This window comes from Xiphophorus hellerii, chromosome 10, assembly GCF_003331165.1.
Source record: "Xiphophorus hellerii strain 12219 chromosome 10, Xiphophorus_hellerii-4.1, whole genome shotgun sequence".
NCBI lineage: Eukaryota > Metazoa > Chordata > Actinopteri > Cyprinodontiformes > Poeciliidae > Xiphophorus > Xiphophorus hellerii.
In genome coordinates, this window is record NC_045681.1 from 14,086,813 (window position 1) to 14,104,380 (window position 17,568).

The 17,568-nt window shown below is 38.2% G+C and overlaps 2 protein-coding genes and 1 long non-coding RNA gene across 3 annotated transcripts; 2 read left to right on the top strand and 1 right to left on the bottom strand.

Annotated features, from left to right (window-relative positions):
* Positions 1-91: 91 nt before the first annotated feature.
* Positions 92-8,764, top strand: LOC116726989 (kelch domain-containing protein 1-like). The gene is made up of 13 exons (XM_032573984.1): positions 92-385; positions 1,882-1,952; positions 2,187-2,304; positions 2,713-2,825; positions 4,091-4,181; positions 4,267-4,365; positions 5,248-5,322; positions 5,807-5,865; positions 5,955-6,067; positions 6,161-6,233; positions 6,606-6,690; positions 7,142-7,221; positions 8,413-8,764. The coding sequence occupies exons 1-13, from the start codon at positions 284-286 to the stop codon at positions 8,540-8,542; spliced, it is 1,209 nt and encodes a 402-aa protein (XP_032429875.1). The 5' UTR covers positions 92-283; the 3' UTR covers positions 8,543-8,764.
* A 123-nt stretch (positions 8,765-8,887) lies between these two features.
* Positions 8,888-17,369, bottom strand: LOC116726991 (LIM and SH3 domain protein 1-like). Its single transcript, XM_032573986.1, has 7 exons — positions 17,146-17,369; positions 16,521-16,615; positions 14,907-14,991; positions 11,345-11,452; positions 10,390-10,459; positions 10,223-10,311; positions 8,888-9,263 (listed from the first exon to the last, which is right to left on the bottom strand). Exons 1-7 carry the CDS (start codon positions 17,212-17,214, stop codon positions 9,090-9,092), a joined length of 690 nt encoding a protein of 229 aa, XP_032429877.1. The 5' UTR covers positions 17,215-17,369; the 3' UTR covers positions 8,888-9,089.
* Positions 9,270-10,216, top strand: LOC116726993 (uncharacterized). The gene is made up of 3 exons (XR_004340738.1): positions 9,270-9,400; positions 9,490-9,598; positions 9,725-10,216. It is a non-coding gene; the product is annotated as an uncharacterized LOC116726993 (long non-coding RNA).
* Positions 17,370-17,568: the final 199 nt, after the last annotated feature.

Sequence of the window (17,568 nt, forward strand, 5' to 3'; positions counted from 1 at the left end):
ACTCCCCCTGCGCGCAGCATGGTTTCGCCTGCAGAGGTGAGCTTGCATTAAATATCTCCCTAATGGGAGGAGTATAAAACAGGAGAGCAAGCCTGAAAAACATGTTTAGCCAAATTCTTTAACACGGTCAGCTGTTCTCTCTCAGCCGCAGGCGGCCACCAGCCTGTCGGTGTCTCTCTAAGCCTTTAATTTCAGCTTTAAATCCTCTCCACTGACAACAGTTTTTACTTGTTTTTAACTGAGCGCATTCAGCGGTGAAACAGCGCCGAGTCCGCGCCTGGGGATGGATTCAGCCCGGAGGGAGGCTTCCGTGACGCGGCTGGAGAGGAGCAGCCACACGGCGTTCATACACAGCAACACGCTGTATGTGTGGGGAGGTCACCAGGTGAGAAAAGGCGGATGTTAGTTACCTGTGCAGGTAGGAAGAAGGAACTATAAATGTGTCTCGGTATTATTTTTGCCGAATATTCAGGAGTGTGCAACGTCGGGTGTTCAGGGAATACTTTGAATTTAAATGTTGCATATTTTGGGGGGATTAAGTAAGAAGTATCCCATAGTATCCTATCTGCGCTGCGCACCTGTCTCTATGATAAGTTTCAGTGGAATAAATATTATAGCATCAGCAGAGGCGCAGTTATGCTGTGAACACCTTCCCGACCCCCACCCTTTATGTCCCTTCCGTTCACCACACCAAGGCTGCCCCAGCGCAGTCAAGAGAGATGAATAGATCTGGAAGAAACAGATTAACTTTGAGTTGCAACTTTTTTTTCCCTTTTTTTAATTGATATGCAATTTTTTGACTTCATGCTCCCCGTTTCCAATGTATGTTTTCACACCTGGCCCCAACTTCATGTTTTATATTATTTTTAAGTGTGTTCCCCAGGGTTTTGTCCTTGGACAAATTCTCTTTTTCTCAGTATACGAATAAATCATCATTACAAAATATACACTCTACAATACACTGATGACGCAGTACTGTATTTATGGAGCAGGGATGTTGCAACTCCTAGAAGCAGCTTGTTATTTCCTATTTATGGCTCTAACACAGCTCTTCTCCAACACACCTGAATCAAATGACTGACTTGTTACTAGGCCCCTAGAGAGCTGAATGAAATGCTGCCGAGGAAATTCAACCATTTGATTCAGGTGTGCTGTAGAGATGCATTTAAAAGTTGCTCTATAGCAGGTCTAGACTTGACCATCCCAGATGTACAGAATCTTCTTTTAGTCTATGGTGGTCTCTTTTTAACTGTGCATTTTGTAGAAGTATATTATGTTACTTTATGCACTATTGAAATTTATTGTAGTCCAGCAATTTTCAGAAGATTAAATTAATGAAATCACATCAAGGTGACCATTTAGGTCAGAAATTAGGAGTTTTAAAGTGCTTAACGTTCACACAACACTTTTGGAGTCATGGTAAAAGTAAAAGCATACTTTAACTAAAACTTGGCAGATTTTAATTAATTTTTTTGTACGCATGTTGAGTATTTACACGTGTTTTGTAAGTATTTCACATTGTGGTCTATGAGACTATTAGAAAGTATATTTGACATAAGATTTGCATGTGAAAAGGAGTTGATCTGAAAGAAGATTAAAAGTATCTCTAAATGACACAGAAATGATAGCTGAAACTAGTGTAAGTTGAAAGCTGAAATTTACATGGAACTTATGATCCTTTATTGACTGAAACTAGTGAAAAGTGTGAGAATGGATGAATCATGCATATCTTGCACACTATTAATAGTGTCAAAATATTCTTAAAACTATATCGGAACCACTGATATAAGTCTTAAGTCTTGCGTCATCTTTGTAACCTTTCACAGAAGATAAAAGAAACATTGAGGTCTGTCTGACTGGCTTTGCTTTGTTTCCTTGCAGGTAGTTGCTGGACAGGATGTTGTGTTGCCCAGTAGTGAGATATGCCTCTGTGATCTGGACAGTGGGAAGTGGTGAGATTCAAGGCCATACAGCAGCCAACATTAAAGCTGTGTCGTTTTGACCTTAAAGTTAGGAATGCAAACTGGGAGGTTTCATTTTGATAGAAATGGTGGCTTCAGAGACTGAAGGTGTAGAATCAGTAAAAATGTTGCCTTTGCAGTTCAGAAAACTGCAGTCAGTTTTGCTAAAACTGTAACCAGCCCTTGGAAATGACTACTTTAACCCTTTTCTTTCTGGTGAAATAGGGAGTGCAAGGAGATCACTGGAGAGAGTCCCACAGGCTTATCTGGGTTCTGTGGCTCCAATATTAACAGCACTCTCTACATCTTTGGAGGATGCGATTCTGACGGATACTCCAACCAGGTGAGGCGCTCGGACATCTAACTGTGAATGTCTCCTATTTGCAGGTTAAAAAAAAAAATCCATAGAAGTCACAGAAATCCAGAGAAGTTTCTGATTGCTAGAAATGGTGCCTGACTAACTGTAGCTTCTATTTCCAGTTGGTAAAGTTTCAAAATGATGTTTGATGAAGTTGGATGAAGTTTGTCTTGTGGGTTTTTACAAGTTCTGTGTGTTTGGTTAAGAAATGCGGTCATTTCAATCTCATACCGGACTGTGCTGACAGTGGAGATTAAGCGCCGGCTGGGACCAGAGCTTTTGTTCAAATGGACTTGAGGCACTGAACTGATAATAAAAGATTCAATTACCGTAGTTGTAAAATTTAGTGCTAAATATTTGACTGAGAGCAGTGCGGGCCGTTTCTGTTTGCAGATGTTCAGCGTGGACGTTGCTCAGCCGTGCTTCTCCTGGACGAGAGTCACCGACACAAAGGGAGTGACGCCCTCACCCCGTGACAATCACTCCTGCTGGGTGCACAGAGGCAGGTCAGTTCAGCCTGTAGCAACTCCACCTCCTGTTGTAGCTTGCAGCTAATAAAGGCAAGAAAATGTCACCCAACCTATGAACGTCTCCTTATAGTAAATGAACTTGATACTTAATGGGGCCATGAATTACATCAGAGTGGAATGGAAGTGATCAGCTTGTAGTGCTAATGAAATGTTCAGGAAGCCCAGGTTGCTGCCATCAGCCCGTCTGCTTGTTTGCTCTACTGTCGTCTGTTCTTCTTTACAATTCTTCCAACATAGTGATATGGTTTTTATGCGTTTATATGCTAAGCAATGTGGGCTGGTGCCACCTCCATAAAGCTCGTCACCAGAAGAAAGCATAAAGTGCTACAAAAATTTTCTGCTAGATAGTTGCATTGACTTTTGACCTCAGATACTTCAGATGATATGGCTGCCTAAATAAATTGAATTCTGTGCCTCTTTACTAAAGCTGGACATTATGTTAGATCTCAACTGTCACAGCAATTTCAGTGTGGGTGATATGTTCACTGCAATGAATTACAGTATTTTGGTATTTCTCAGCATTTGAATAATATAACTGGGCTGTTTAAATGTACTCTAACCTTTTCTCAATGCCCACAATAAAAGCATTTTTTATATTTTGGCTGGCTAAGATATTGGATCTCATGGAGAGTGGTGAAAAGACAAAGTGTCCACAAAATGACTAATTATAAATTTTGTATTTTATTTTTTTATTTTGCAGTACTAACTATTCATTTCCTCAAATTTGTGGATTCTACTCTTGATTTGCAGAATTGGCTTCAGTCCTCTAATTTGAAGTCGTCTCTGCTTGTGCACTTTCAGGTTTTTTATTTATTTTTTTCCTTCCACTCACCTTTCCGAGTTGTCAATAAATGTCACCTGGACAAGTGTGTGTAACATTGATGTATTAAAAACCTTCATCGGTCTTATGCAGTATTCTTTTTTTTTTTCTGAGGCAAAATTTTGGATCTTCATTAGCTATAAGCCATACTCCTCAAAAACATCTAAAAGAATGTATTGCTTTGTGTGCAGTGAACCTGTGCAAATTTTGAACCATCCTATTTTTCTATATATCAACTTACTCAGGGGAACCTGCAGTTGGTGACATGAGCGCCACCAGTTCCTCAAACTCCACCATTTATTTTTTTTATTTTTTACTATTTTTACATTCCATTAAGGGATGAATTAGACTGCTTTAAGGCTGTTTTTCAGTTGGGTTTCTTTCAGTGTTCCATATTGATTGCAGCTTATTGTTCTTGCAGACTGATCTACTTTGGGGGATATGGCTGTAAGACCATAGCAGAGGCACAGAACACATCATCATCAAGCTTCATTGTAGAAGAGATGTCCTGGGTAAACACCGAGCCTGGCAAAGTTCAACATTGTGTTGCTTTGGATTATTTTTCTTAAACAAGATTCCCATTTCTCTTTCTTCTAGGCAATGATCGGAAACACTTTGTTTCGGTGCTGGGGATGGAACAACGAGGTCTGCGTCTTTGACACGCAGTCCTCTACCTGGAGCGCACCCGCGACTCAGGTGAGGTGGAATATGGTGGATGGTTTAAAAAATGTTTATTTTGTCTGTAAGTATTGCTAAGACGGCATCAGGCTCTTAGTAATGACGTACCAGAAGATGAAATTTAAATCTGGTTCTTAAAGTCGTCTTTTGTGTATGTATGTGTGTGTGTGGTGTATGGAGGATCACGTTCATTTTTTTTGTGGAGAACTTGGGATTTATTTATTTATTTATTTATTTTTTTGTGGAACAAATTTGAACTTTGCACAGTCCTGTCAACAGAGGAGACTAAACTTATAAAGAGATAAAAGCTAAAATAAAAACAGATTTTTTTACTTTACCCTTCAGTGATAAGGACTCTGTGTGGATCCCTTATTGAAAATATTTTATTCTCCCCTCTGCTGACTGAATTTATGACCCATTCCCTACCTTTAAAATCGATTCACCCTGATTATGTTGTGTGTTAGCCGACTACAAACGGGGGACAGACAATCTGTCATAATGTTTTTTTGTTTTGTTAGATTTTTAATTTTTGTGGGGAAAGGAAAGAAGGGTGTGTCTAACGTGATGCTCAAATTTTTTTGAGAAACTACATCTTGTGTTTTCATTAGCTACACAACCATCCAGATGAAATGCTGCAACAAAGGTCTTACTGTTTTGTTTTGAACATGAACAGCTGGAAGTCTCCATGTTAGATGTAAAGAAGGCAAACAGGCTGTGTACACTGCAACAACATGGCTTTATCTGAATATTGATTTGTCATGATTCTAGTACTTTCAAGGGTTTTGCTGCCTAGCAGTGATTTTAGTCAATGTCTGACAAAATTATGCACATGTTCTGCCTGTCTGGTGTCTGAATGTTAACATGAAGATTTGTTTTATTTTTTTTTAAAATCTCATTCAGGGTCCTGCTCCTTCTCCCAGAGGCTGCCATGCCAGCTCCATACAAAGACACAAAGGTTACATCACTGGTGGCGTGGTGAGTTTTTCACGCAACTGAAAAACTCAATTGAAGCAATCTTCTCATTGCAGCAGACATTCTTTAGCTAGTCCTTCTAGGAAAAACTTTCATGCTACAACATGTTGTGATGTTCCAGATAGCTTTGTATGGGATAAGACTTCCCTCTTGGTAGTGACAGTTTGGGTAAAGCCCTTTCCTGCTTCAGTAGCTCTTTCCTGTTGTGATGGGACAGTGGGCCCCATCCACAAATGCAGATCCTGTGATAAATGGTTCTTCTTTGAGCCCATGTCGTGCCCCGTCACCTCTAGAAACTTTGAGACAAATTAGAACTTGACTCAGTCACCTTTAACCAAAGCTAGACCCCACTAAAGTTCCTGTTAACAAAAAATGTATCTTTTTTGCTAACAGAACAAAAAAGATGCATCGAGCATCATTTCTGCTCGATGCTAAAAGAAAGTGTTTAATGGCCCACAAAAATGATGTACCGTCATTTTGTTTGCAGGAAACGGGGGAGTTGGACATTTTCTGCTTGGACCTCGAGACCTGGACTTGGAGTAGATTGTAAATATCTTCTTGCTCATATAGATTTGACCTCTTTATGAAATGCCCAGCTTATAATTTCACTGCCTTTTTTGTTCTGATTTACTCAGTGACAGCTTGCCTTGTGGTTCACCCCCGGGGCGCTTCATGCACACCATGAACTCTGTGTCGGACCAAGCTCTGTTCGTATACGGTGGTCTTGGCATGGATGGGAAAACCCTGAGTAAGTCTGACTAACTTGAGGACTGTAAAGTTTGTTTCCTTCTGATTGGGTTTCATATTAACTGCAAAATACTGTTTATATGATCACTTACAGATGATGCCTGGTTGTTTAACACACAGAAGAGAGAATGGACAAAGGTGAAGCACCCACACAAAGATAAGCCCAGGTAACTGATGTTTGCTCTGAAGGATTTCTTGGACAGTTGTGAACTGTAGAATTATCACTTGGGATCCTGACCTCTTTATCAGTTGGGAGGGAAAATGCTCCCAAATTCCAGAATCCAAAATTTAGCTGAGCTATAACTAACATTAAATTAAATTTTTATTTTCTTTTGCCAGATATCTGTCCACAATTTTTCGAGTCTTTCAGTTTGAATCTATAAGAAACAAATTACTAGGGATACTGCCAATGAGCTAATGGCTGAAAAGGAATAAAATAGTTCATCTACCAAAAACTGGTTGTCAGGTTCTTTCACTTTTTGTTAACCATTTTCTAAAGACTTTCAGCTAAAGATTCTGTTTTTTCTTTCTTTTTTCAGGGTTTGTCACACTGCTTGCTTGGGAAGTGAGGGTGATGTTGTCGTCTTTGGGGGAAACAGTGACTTCTGCGTCCTTGTGGACTCTGTATGTGAAAAGATATCAATCCAACTCCCAACCTTATTTCTCCTGTTTCACAACATGTTTACATGAAAACTATATCTTACCCTTTACACACAGCATCAACAGGCCGCAGCAAATGGCTGATGTACCTTTTAAACCTAATATCTGCCAATATAGGAGCCAGAGATCAAAGCAGTTGCATATTTCACTTTAAGTGGTTTAATGTTTCAGGTTATGAACCATGTTTGATTTTTACATCTTTTATAAACTAGGCAGTCTCAGTTAAGCGACATACATGTTCTAAAGTGAAAAACATAACCATAGTTCGATCTGCTGAGCTTTGTATACATTCTCTTTTGAGTCATGCCTCACACGTAGGATGTGATTTTTATTTTTTTGTCCCTTGCTGCTCAGACAGTTTACGTTTTCAAATGCTTAATGTCTAATGAGGCGTTAATGCTTCTACCTTTTCCAGGTGTCTGTTATGAGGGCTCCAAAGCAACATCACTGCAGGGACGTTTTAATCTTCCAGACGCAGCCGTACTCTCTCTGCAGGTATCGCAAACCCAGTTATAAAATCCCAGTCTGTCCTCTAATTCTCTGCATGTTGTCACCCCTGCATGTTGTGTACAGTAAATTTGAGGGGAAACTGAGTCTTTACTGCTTTCACCCTCAGCCTGTGTTGGTCCATTTGCACCTGAGGAGTTGGAGTAAAGCTAATGAGCTTATTGTTGGTTAATAATGGCACCATGCTATGCTGCGTTCTTGTGCAAGTCAGATTAAAGATTTATTTTTAAACTTTTTATGCCCTGAACAATGAAAGTTACTTCTGCCAGTGTTGAAATTATCCAGCATGTGGTCAGTGTTTACATAATATAAATCAAATGAATGTCTAAAATTGACCAGCATGCATTAAACAAAAGGTAAAATATAAAATGGCAAAAAAAAAAAATGTATATCTGAAATATAAATTGATCAAAACCTATATAAAGACTGTTTTTCTTAAGCCTGAAGTCGATCTGGTCAAAACTTTACATCCCAAAAAAGGCATTTGGTTAAAAACTATCTGAAATAATTTATGCAAGTCTAATCTGAATACATTCATGTTTTAATTTTGTAAATTTAAGAAATGCATAATTAACTCGAGTCGAATGAAGGGAACATTCTTTTTCTGTAAAGAGGGAAATGTAAAATATTCATCATAAAATGGAATTCTATGTCCTTTTATATGTAGAATCATAATTTATTTCAGGCTTCCTGTGCTAACGTGTCATGAAATCATTTAATCCAGAGATGAGTGGAGAGAACCTGACCTCATCTCTGAAGTTGCTGTCAAAAACTTTAGTTTTCAGAACTTTTCAGGTTACATGGGTATTTATTTCATGAAAAGTACTTCTCATTTAATGGATAAAATCTGAGTGAAATTAGTTTAGAACAGTTCAAGTATATATGGCATTTTCTAAGAAAAAGATATTAAAACATGTTTGCTTGCAGATCAGTTCCTTCACATATTTATTGTTTATAATGAATGTTAAGTTGAGATTAATCTTTATCGTCAGGCTATATACCCCAGGAATTGAGCTCTTGTTTGCCTTTGTCTTCAAATTTCTTTTAAAAAAAAGTTGCTTTTTAAAAATAACTTTTTAATTTCTTTTTCTCACAATTAGCGTTTGTTTCGCAGCTTAAGCGAAGTAGACTATTCTGAGCATATGTAGCATTTAATTGACAGACTTTCTTTTGTTCCAGGTTGTGTGAAGATTTCATCAGCGGAAACTCTGAGCTCTTCAGGCTTGACTTGTTGCCGTCAAAGCTACATAAAAAAATCAGCAGAAGGGCTGCATGTTTGTCCGCCACGAAGCTGACGCCTACAGCGTGAAGGACTGTTTATACAGCAACACTACCTCCATCCCTGACGATCATTTTTGTCCATTCTACATTTTTTTATTTTATTTTTTGATGACTTTAAGATGGTGCTTTGGTTTTGTTGTTTTTTTTAACTTTAACATGATTTGTAAAAAAAAGTCTTTGTTTTAAAATGTTTGGGTAAAATTTTACTGTAACATGTTACATTTTTTTGAATAAAGCTGCTTTTATTTCATATTTTCTTTTCCAACCTTAGAAAGCACAGATTGGCAAATGAGCAAAATTGAAGTTTTAAGCAGCAACAAAAAAGAAAAACATATTTCAGAAATTAATGCATCATGAAGCTATAGCCTGCAGCTGTAGTTAAATTGAATTTTATATTGAAATTTACTTTTTTTTATTGTGGGTAGAGGGCAGTTCCACTTTACTGAAAAATACCAAAAGTCAAATTGCCTGAAAAACAAACTCTTTAACATACAGCAGTCAGTCTAAATCTACATTACAGAAGTTTGTCCTCCTACTGTGTGCTTTGCCTGGTTTACATGTATATTAATCGTTTCTCAAATAGGTCGGACATAATTGGCCGGCAGCATTCCCCTCTTCCCGGTGCGCTGGTTGCATCCGAACATCCAGCCCTCGTCAATTGGCTCGACATCCGAGACCAGATCACCTTCCTGGAGAGAAACTTCATCTGCCTCTGCTGCCACATAGCTGTACAAGGCCTGGTAACGCTTCTGAAAGAGAGAAGGAAGTGAGATTGGGAGGAATATACATAATATGCAACATCAAACCTGAGTTGAAATGGATTGATTTGCATTTGATTTCCCTACCGGAGAAAATAGGATAGACTGGTGCAACAATGTTCATTCAGGTGTGCACACCCACAGATGTTCAAATAAGCAAAGACATTTTTGCTTGACATTTCTGGGATGGATTTCTAAATGTTTTGTCCTCAAAAAGGTTTTCTACCAAGTTTGCTCTTCCTTCCAACTCGTGGCAAGCTTCCCTGTCCATCCTGAAGAAAAGCATCCACACGCCACAGTGCTGTCATATTTTACTGTGGATGATGGTGAGCTCAGAATGATGTGTATGTTTATTTTTGCCACATAATTGCTTTGCATATAGGCCCATAAATGTCCCTCGTCTCATTTGATCATCTTCCACATATTTACTTAAACCCCTTCATGGCTTACAGAAAACTACAAAGTGGAAGTCCCATGGCCTGGTTTCAGCAGTGGCTTTCTTCTTCCTAATCTTCCATAAAGGCCATATTTCTAAAAGGCGCTACAAATGGCAATCAGCAAATTCTCCCAGAGTTGTGGATCTCTGCAGCTCCTCCTGAGTTACCACGGCTCCTTCTCTTTTTAATCCTCTTTGAGTAACCATGGCATAATATTGAAGCTGTGCCAGATGCAGGTGAATTGTATGCCACACTTTTCAGATTTTATTGTTAAAGTGAAAACCACGTACCATTTTGTTAACACCATATGCACAACTTTTTGGGGGCGTCTCCCAAAAATACAAAGAAATTATATTGAACATTGTGACGAAATGAGAGATTCATAGTAGGATAAATACTTTTACTATCAAATGTACAAAAACATTCTCACAATCTAACTTATTATTTGATTGCTTAAGATCAGCTGACAGCCTCCCACTCTGATTTAAACACACACTGATGTTATTGCCTTACCCCTCCACTAGGTGGCGACACAACAGCAGGGCGCATCTGTCCAGCAGGCTGGTTGAATCTTTCAGAGTTTGATGCTTGCAATTCTTCTTCTGTACAGACACAGACATTAAATGACCATGTTTTTTTAAAAAAAAAAAAAAGTCATAACAAACACAGAAACATCTCACCTTGTCTGTTTTCAGGAGGAGGCGCATCACTTCGAGTCTTACTTTTCTCAAACTCTTCATGGTACTTAATCTGCACAAAACAAATGCACATTTAATCCACAAGAGGGCAGTAAATGCTTACACTGAACCGTTTCCCTCTCGGCAGGTTTTGCTTTAATGTGAACAGTTCACCATTTTAGGAAATGGCAACAAGAGCAAAAATATTTGCACTGTAACTCAGGTGCGACAACTTCAGCCCGCAGAGAGCGTAAGGAGAATTAGGAAGAGGGAGCTAATGCCATAGTAAAGTTCTGCAGGAGAAAGTGCAGAACAATGTGGGAAAAAAGGAGAAGGAGAAGGAAAAAAAGATTACGGCCTTTTGACATGCAGCTTAGTACCCATCATTCCTATCTGTAACAAATGCTCTCATGAGAGAAAAGGGAAGTGTGTGTGTCCATGTGTGTGTGTGTAGAGCAGTTTAGTTTATGTCCACAGCTGAGAGATTTTGACCATATAGGGCAGCTGCTCCACAGCGGACGAGGAGAAATGTCAGAAATGTGCCTTTGTGATTCTGCAGGATTGGACTCTGACTTCCTTTCGCTGCCATCTGCAGGGCTCCTGCACTTTTTACATGTCAAGGTTCCACTTTTCCACGCACAGATTTCCAAAGCCCCTGATCCGTATGAGCCATTTTAAAGTTTTAACACAAAAGCTCTCTATGAAAATTAAATCTACTAACACCGTACACTGCAAGGAGGTGATGAATGGACTGATGGACGGAAGGACACAATTCCAGAGAATAAGACAGGAAACAAAGTCTGGAAGTACACATAGCTAGACCTGGAAAGAAGGTCAAACTTAAACTCTACTTTATTTTTCAGCTCTGCTTCCTAAATCGACCATGCTGGGTGGTATTTGGCTTGACTATGTGTTTGTGGATTAGAAAATCTGGTGTTAAAGTAAAAACTGCACTCACGTTGCTAATCTGGTCTTGAGTCTTCTTCAGTCTCTGCATCTCTGGTGTGTCGACCACCACGCTGAAGCCTTTCCCCTTGTTCTTCTCAAAGTCCTCCTTGTAAAGAGCCTGCAAACACCAATCGTCTTTCAGATGAAAAGCTGCTTTATTTGTTGCCAAGTGTCACAAAGCTCTTCAGTATCCGCACTTTGTATTGCCTTGTTACTGAAAATGTGCTATATAAATAAAATTACATTGACCTTTACTGCAAAATACTTTCTCCTTTAAACTAGAACATTTAAAGTATTATTTTCATCTTGTTGAAGTTTATTTCCAGCTAACATCAAGCAGGATAGTTGGTTTCTTTGACACAAAGTTGAGTGAAGTAGATACAAGCAGTAATTGTCTAACATACTGGATACACAGGCTGCACAACCACAGTTAGGTTTAAGTTCAGGTTAGGTTCGCAGTTCAGCATTTGCAGATTCACCTATTTTCATAACAAATATCTGAAAATATTTGAAAGCAAATTAAACTTGGGAAGCTAAAATACATAGCCACAATGTTGACACATGATTGGCTGGTGTATATAAATCCAGGAGCACCATTTATTTTCCCAGGCATGAATCGACTGTAGCCCCAAGAATGGAAAAAGACTATGCTAACTTCTGCAGTAGTGATAATGCTGTTTCCACGGTGCATGCATATTACACTAACTATATTAATGCATATTTGGTGTTTGAACCATTAAAATAGACAATTAGGCACTTTTAGAGGGGCTCTTAAGTATTTATGGATTTCAGCTAATTGCAAGCAGCTGTGGTCACTAACCTCTACGATACCATTGGTCTGCTGTATGTTTTTCTAATTTCTTAAAGAACTTTGGTTGACTGTGACATTTAGTGATTGAAAAATTGATTAAAAATCAAGCATTTTTGCTCATGTAAATTGTTATTGTGTGGGACATAAGGAGCTTTTCAACTGAATTTGTTGAAAAAATAGTTCTCCAGACTTCCTCACCAGATATATTGTCATGTAAATTTTATTTATTTTTTCACATATTTCTGAATAAGTAAAAGTACACGCAAAAAAAAAGCAATGATGGTTTATCTCCGTTAAGAATGAACTGTAAGCAATTCACCTGTCATTTACAAAACTTGATCTGTAACTCCAATGACGGGTTTATTAAAACAACTAAGCTTAACCTTTAGTGGTGAAAATGAACGTATTCATCGCAATGCCAACAAAAGCATAACTGAATCAAATATTTCATAATTGAAGTAGATGATAAATGCAGAAAAAACACAGTTGAGCTGTGATTTAAGTGCCAATTTGCCGCAGGTCACTGTGGGGAACATTTCACATTAAACAAAGTCAAAATGTTTATTTGAAACTAAATCGGAGATCCCTGCACTCTGCACACGCGCACATCCGCAAAGGCACAAACACAAATGAGTCACGTTCTTGCTATGAGGAATATGCCGCTGCGAGTGAGTTCAACTGCAGAGACTTTTATGGTTATAAACAAAGACACGAACCGCTTCGTCCAGAGAAACAGAGAAGGACAACTCTTCGGATTTACACTTGATCTTTACAGCTTTGTAGTATGAAAACAATTACTTTACTTGGCTGTTAGGAATCATCTGTTACCAAAATAGATCTCCTTCTGGGATTCTTCGTGTTGTTGCAGCTGGTGTGAAAATAATAATCGTTTGAACAAGCTTTGGTGGTTTGTCGGCTCTTCCCAAAAAGCAGTCATGAGTAAACCTCAGTGTGGGTCAGAAATACTTATCATGTGTATAGTGCTAAAACACTACATGCCACAGTTCTCTGTTTATTCTATGCCTCTGTTTGCAATTTAATCTAAAGCCATTCCTGTGGTTCGGTCCTTGATCCTCTTGTTAAAGAGCTTTTTAAATCTTGGCAGAGTGTTTTCTGGTAAAATAAAGCTGAGATGGAATTGAATAAAATGAAAATTGCTCACACCCCTTGAGCTTTTTTTAAAATAAATTTTCTTTCAGGCTACAACTTGACAAATAACACATAAAATCATAATGAAACACATTTTAGTGAAAGGACGAGGATGCAAGGTTTTTAGAATGTTTCACCAACAGAAAACTGAAGCCTGTGGTGTTCATTTGTCTTCAGCCCCTTTTACTCTGGTACCATCAAATAAAATTCACTACAAGAGTCTCCTAATGTGTAAACAGTGTCTACTTGTGTGTAATCTGATCTTAGAATTAGGTTATAAAGCAAAATCTATGGCTTTCAAAGTCTCGCCGAGCACAGAACTTCAATCCATCATCTGACAAAGGAAAGATGATGTCTCTGGTGGGAGAAACTGTTGACAGGATAATTATTGGTTGGCCTTAATGAAAGAGTAGAAGGAAGGAAGCTGTTGTTGAAGGACTGCAACAAGTCATTTCAAAAAAGGCACTTAGAGGCCAAAAACAAACAGGTGGAGAGGTTTTAGGACTACAAAAAAAACACTATTTGAGGAGAAAAACAAACACTCCATATCACCCTGATCACAGGGTGGCATAAAATGCCAATAAAACAAACTGATTTATGGTTAGAGACCTTCTCTACCCTACCTGCATAAAGTTAAACTCAAGTTTTCTCCTATCCTTCCCACGTTAAGTCTGCTTCGTCTCAGACATCAACAGGCATTGCCAGACGGACAGCTGCTGGAGAGGATCTGACAGCTGTTTGGCTCTCCTTGTGTTCAGGACCAGTGGAGTGCCACACCATGCTGAACTGGGACCAGCTGTGTGACTGTACTGCCAACTCATTTATCCATTTGACAGTCAACACAGTACCCTCAGATGACCTTCAGATTAGCCTCTTCCACCACTGCATCAGTTCATGTTAGGCTTTTATGTTGGTGGAAGCGAGTTTTACGGTGTTATGATCAATTTGAAAGGTTTGGTCAGGTCTATTTTGGAGGCAAAGGGCGGACCAACACATCTTTAGGCATAATGTTACACTGCCTGATCAGTGTATGGGTATTCATCCAACTATCCTCTGTGTCAACTTAAAGATTGTGACTGAGAAGCACAAGTGGTTTTCACTTTTGAAACTGCAACCTTGCATGGATATAGCGTTTTTAATCATGTTGCAGACAGGAGAGTCTCCAAAGTTACGCTGCAAGGGAATCTCTTTGAATTTGCGTGACTTGAAGGTCTTATCCCTGAGCTCAGGTTAATTAGCTGGCAGGAGCAGTGTGATTAGATCAGAGCTTAAGAACAGGGAAGGTACAGAGGGACTCTCGTTTAAAGAGCAGTTCACTGGTTTTTGGAAGAAAATCTGTCAATGTTGGCAGCAGCTAAGATGCAAAAATCTAGGATTTAGTCGGCCTGTAAAAGAAGGCGAGTTAAAGCTTCTATTCCGCAAATAATCCAATAACAGAGATTAACTGAAAGATCTGCTTTTACCCGCTGGAGCAAACATGGAGCTGAACGAGGGAGACGATTAAAAAGAGAAAGTTAGAGCAAGCCTCGCTAATGAAATGAGATGAGAAAATGTAGAGCTTCTCTGTCAGCAGGAGAAAAGTGAGAAGGCAGAGAAAGAGGCCTGATCTCACCTGGCTGTTGAGCAGGCTCTGTTGTTTCAGACGTAGATTCTCAGGGGTGTCGGTCACAATGGTGAAGGAGGTTTTGGGATAATGCCTAATAAGTGAGTACATAAAATCAAAACATTAAAGGTGTTGAATAAATTAAGTAAATTCACACACATTTTCTGTATAAATCAATTTAAAGTCACAGAAAAAGTTAAGGAGAAATACATAACCTTGTTTTTTGGGGTTAGAAGATTCAATTTAGTTTATCTATATTGAAGTGCATGTAAACACATAATATCTGACCTGTCACACACACTTACTACCACCAAGGCTTTTCAAAACACCTTCACAATGACATAATATAGTCATGGTGTCAAATTAATATGTTGTCCCACAGAGTCTTTCAACATGCTACATTGAAGGGAATTACACAATTGTTCTTGTTTAGAAGTTTGAAAAATCTTCTAAAATTATCAATATTAAGTCGTGATACGTCATAACTGTAGGTGTGTGAATGATGGCAATCTAAAAAATGATTCAGAACATCTGCCCGAAAAATCACAACTGGGCCTGATCAGTTTGATTCTAAAGACTTTTGGTACTTCGTGCAATATTCCCCTATGGCTTTTCTTCAACCAAGGGGAGATAACTCCAGTTTGAATAATTTGTTCTGAATCCAACGTGAGAAATCACATGAACATCCAATGGGCAGAACCATTAGAACAGCTGTCATGCTGAGAAATGGGAATTGCATTGACATTTACAGAACTTCTGGTTGTCCTCCTTTAAATTTCATTTTCTTCTTCTTCCAAACTTTTAAATCCTTGATTAATGTTAGGTTAGCTGAAACGGAATCTATCAGCCCCTTTCTTTAAACTCAAGAGAGAGAACAGAAACATAAATAAATGTTATTCATCAAATAAACTTAGTTAATAATCTTGGAATTGTTAATTGAAGCCTTTACACATTTCTCTTTAGATTTCTTCATATTTGTTATTTTGCACTAAACATATGTATGGGCAGATATAGATAACTGGGAAATAGAAGGCAGTTTGATTAGTACAAATGTTATCTGTGAGTGCAGGTAGAATTTTTTGGTGAATAAATTTTATTTCCAGTAGATATACTAAGTGTCATTATTCACGTTTGTGATTTCTTAGCTTTCTGACTAGGATAATTCATCCTTCATATAAATTTTATTATAAATATGAAACTGCTTCATTTTAAAAAAGACGTTCAAAGGAAGTTATAGACCAACAAATAATTAGTGCATAATTATAAAGTCAAAGAAAAAGTATACAATATTTTTTGTATTGAGACTGTTTTTTGTTTTTCTCAAAACAACTAGTAAAAAGGAAAATAAATCCCATAAAAGACCAACACAAGGCCTGAGAGATGTATTTTCCTTCAACCGATGTTCACTTATATGCCAAGTTTTTACTAAAATATCAGTTTTCTCTCTGGTAAACTATAAATAAAAGAGAACGTGAGTGAAGTCTAAGAACGAGTACGACAACTCAAGCTTTCAATTCTTCAGTATTCAATCCCTGCTCCCTTCAGGTATTGTGAAATTATTCAAGAACTTAAATTAATTGCTTATAGTCTTCAACTTTTATTGTTCACTATGAATATACTCACATAGTACAGTAGGGTTTCTTCTCAAAGCCTTTGTAGTTGTTCATACTCAGAGCCATCTTGCAGACTTCACAGCTGAAACAACCTTTGTGCCAATACTGGGAGGGGAAGCAAAGCAAAATAAAAAGGCTTGCAAAGCTCTAGAAAAACAACACGTTCAACATCATCATCACATTAAAAATTAAAACACTTCCTTCAGTTACAATAAAGTTGTTTTTTTTCATTATGATATTGCCTCCTTGTACCTGCTATAGGATCCCTTTCACTTTACTCATTTTTACAGGCTTTTGAGAAACGGGAGATGGTTGCTGTACTCCCTCAGGGTGCTTTGTTTGTGACAAATATAGAGAGCCATCTGGATCAAACTCAAATCCCGCCAGAACATTTCTCTGGATTTAAAATTTTTAATAACAAACAAAACTGAATGTGCCCAAAAACAGCTAAAGGAATACGTGATCCCTACAGTAAAGTTGTATGTTAGAGTTATTTGATTTATTCAAGCAGTTAGTTGGAGATGCACAGATTGGCATAAAAGTATCAAATTCAGAATATCACCAAAGATTGGGTCAACAAATGTCAGCTCTGAACAGCAGAGTGATAAGAGAATAAGGTTAGACTTCCATCTTACCTTATCAAGGCAGTTTATTTTTTCTGTTGGATAAACTGGCTTATTGCATCTCCCACACGGCGGATTCATGGCAGCACAGCGATTCTTCACACTTAAACAACAAAATCTCTGATCAAAAAATAATAATGCAAAACCTTTTAATGAGTCATTGATGGGCAGCAAAAACAGTTACTATTCCTGCGTTTTGTATGAACACATTTCTGGTAATATACTACACCCGAAGTCAAGGAGGAGTTAAATCTGCCTGGAGCGTTCACTTATCCTCGTAAGACGGAATTTTACCGCATTTTATGAGAATATAAAACAAGCAGGAGGACTATAAGATATCAATAAAACTGTATGACCATTAAAAGCATAACTTAATACCAGCACTCGTTTCAGAGTTCTTATTGATAGGAGTTTTTAAATTCAATTATTATATTT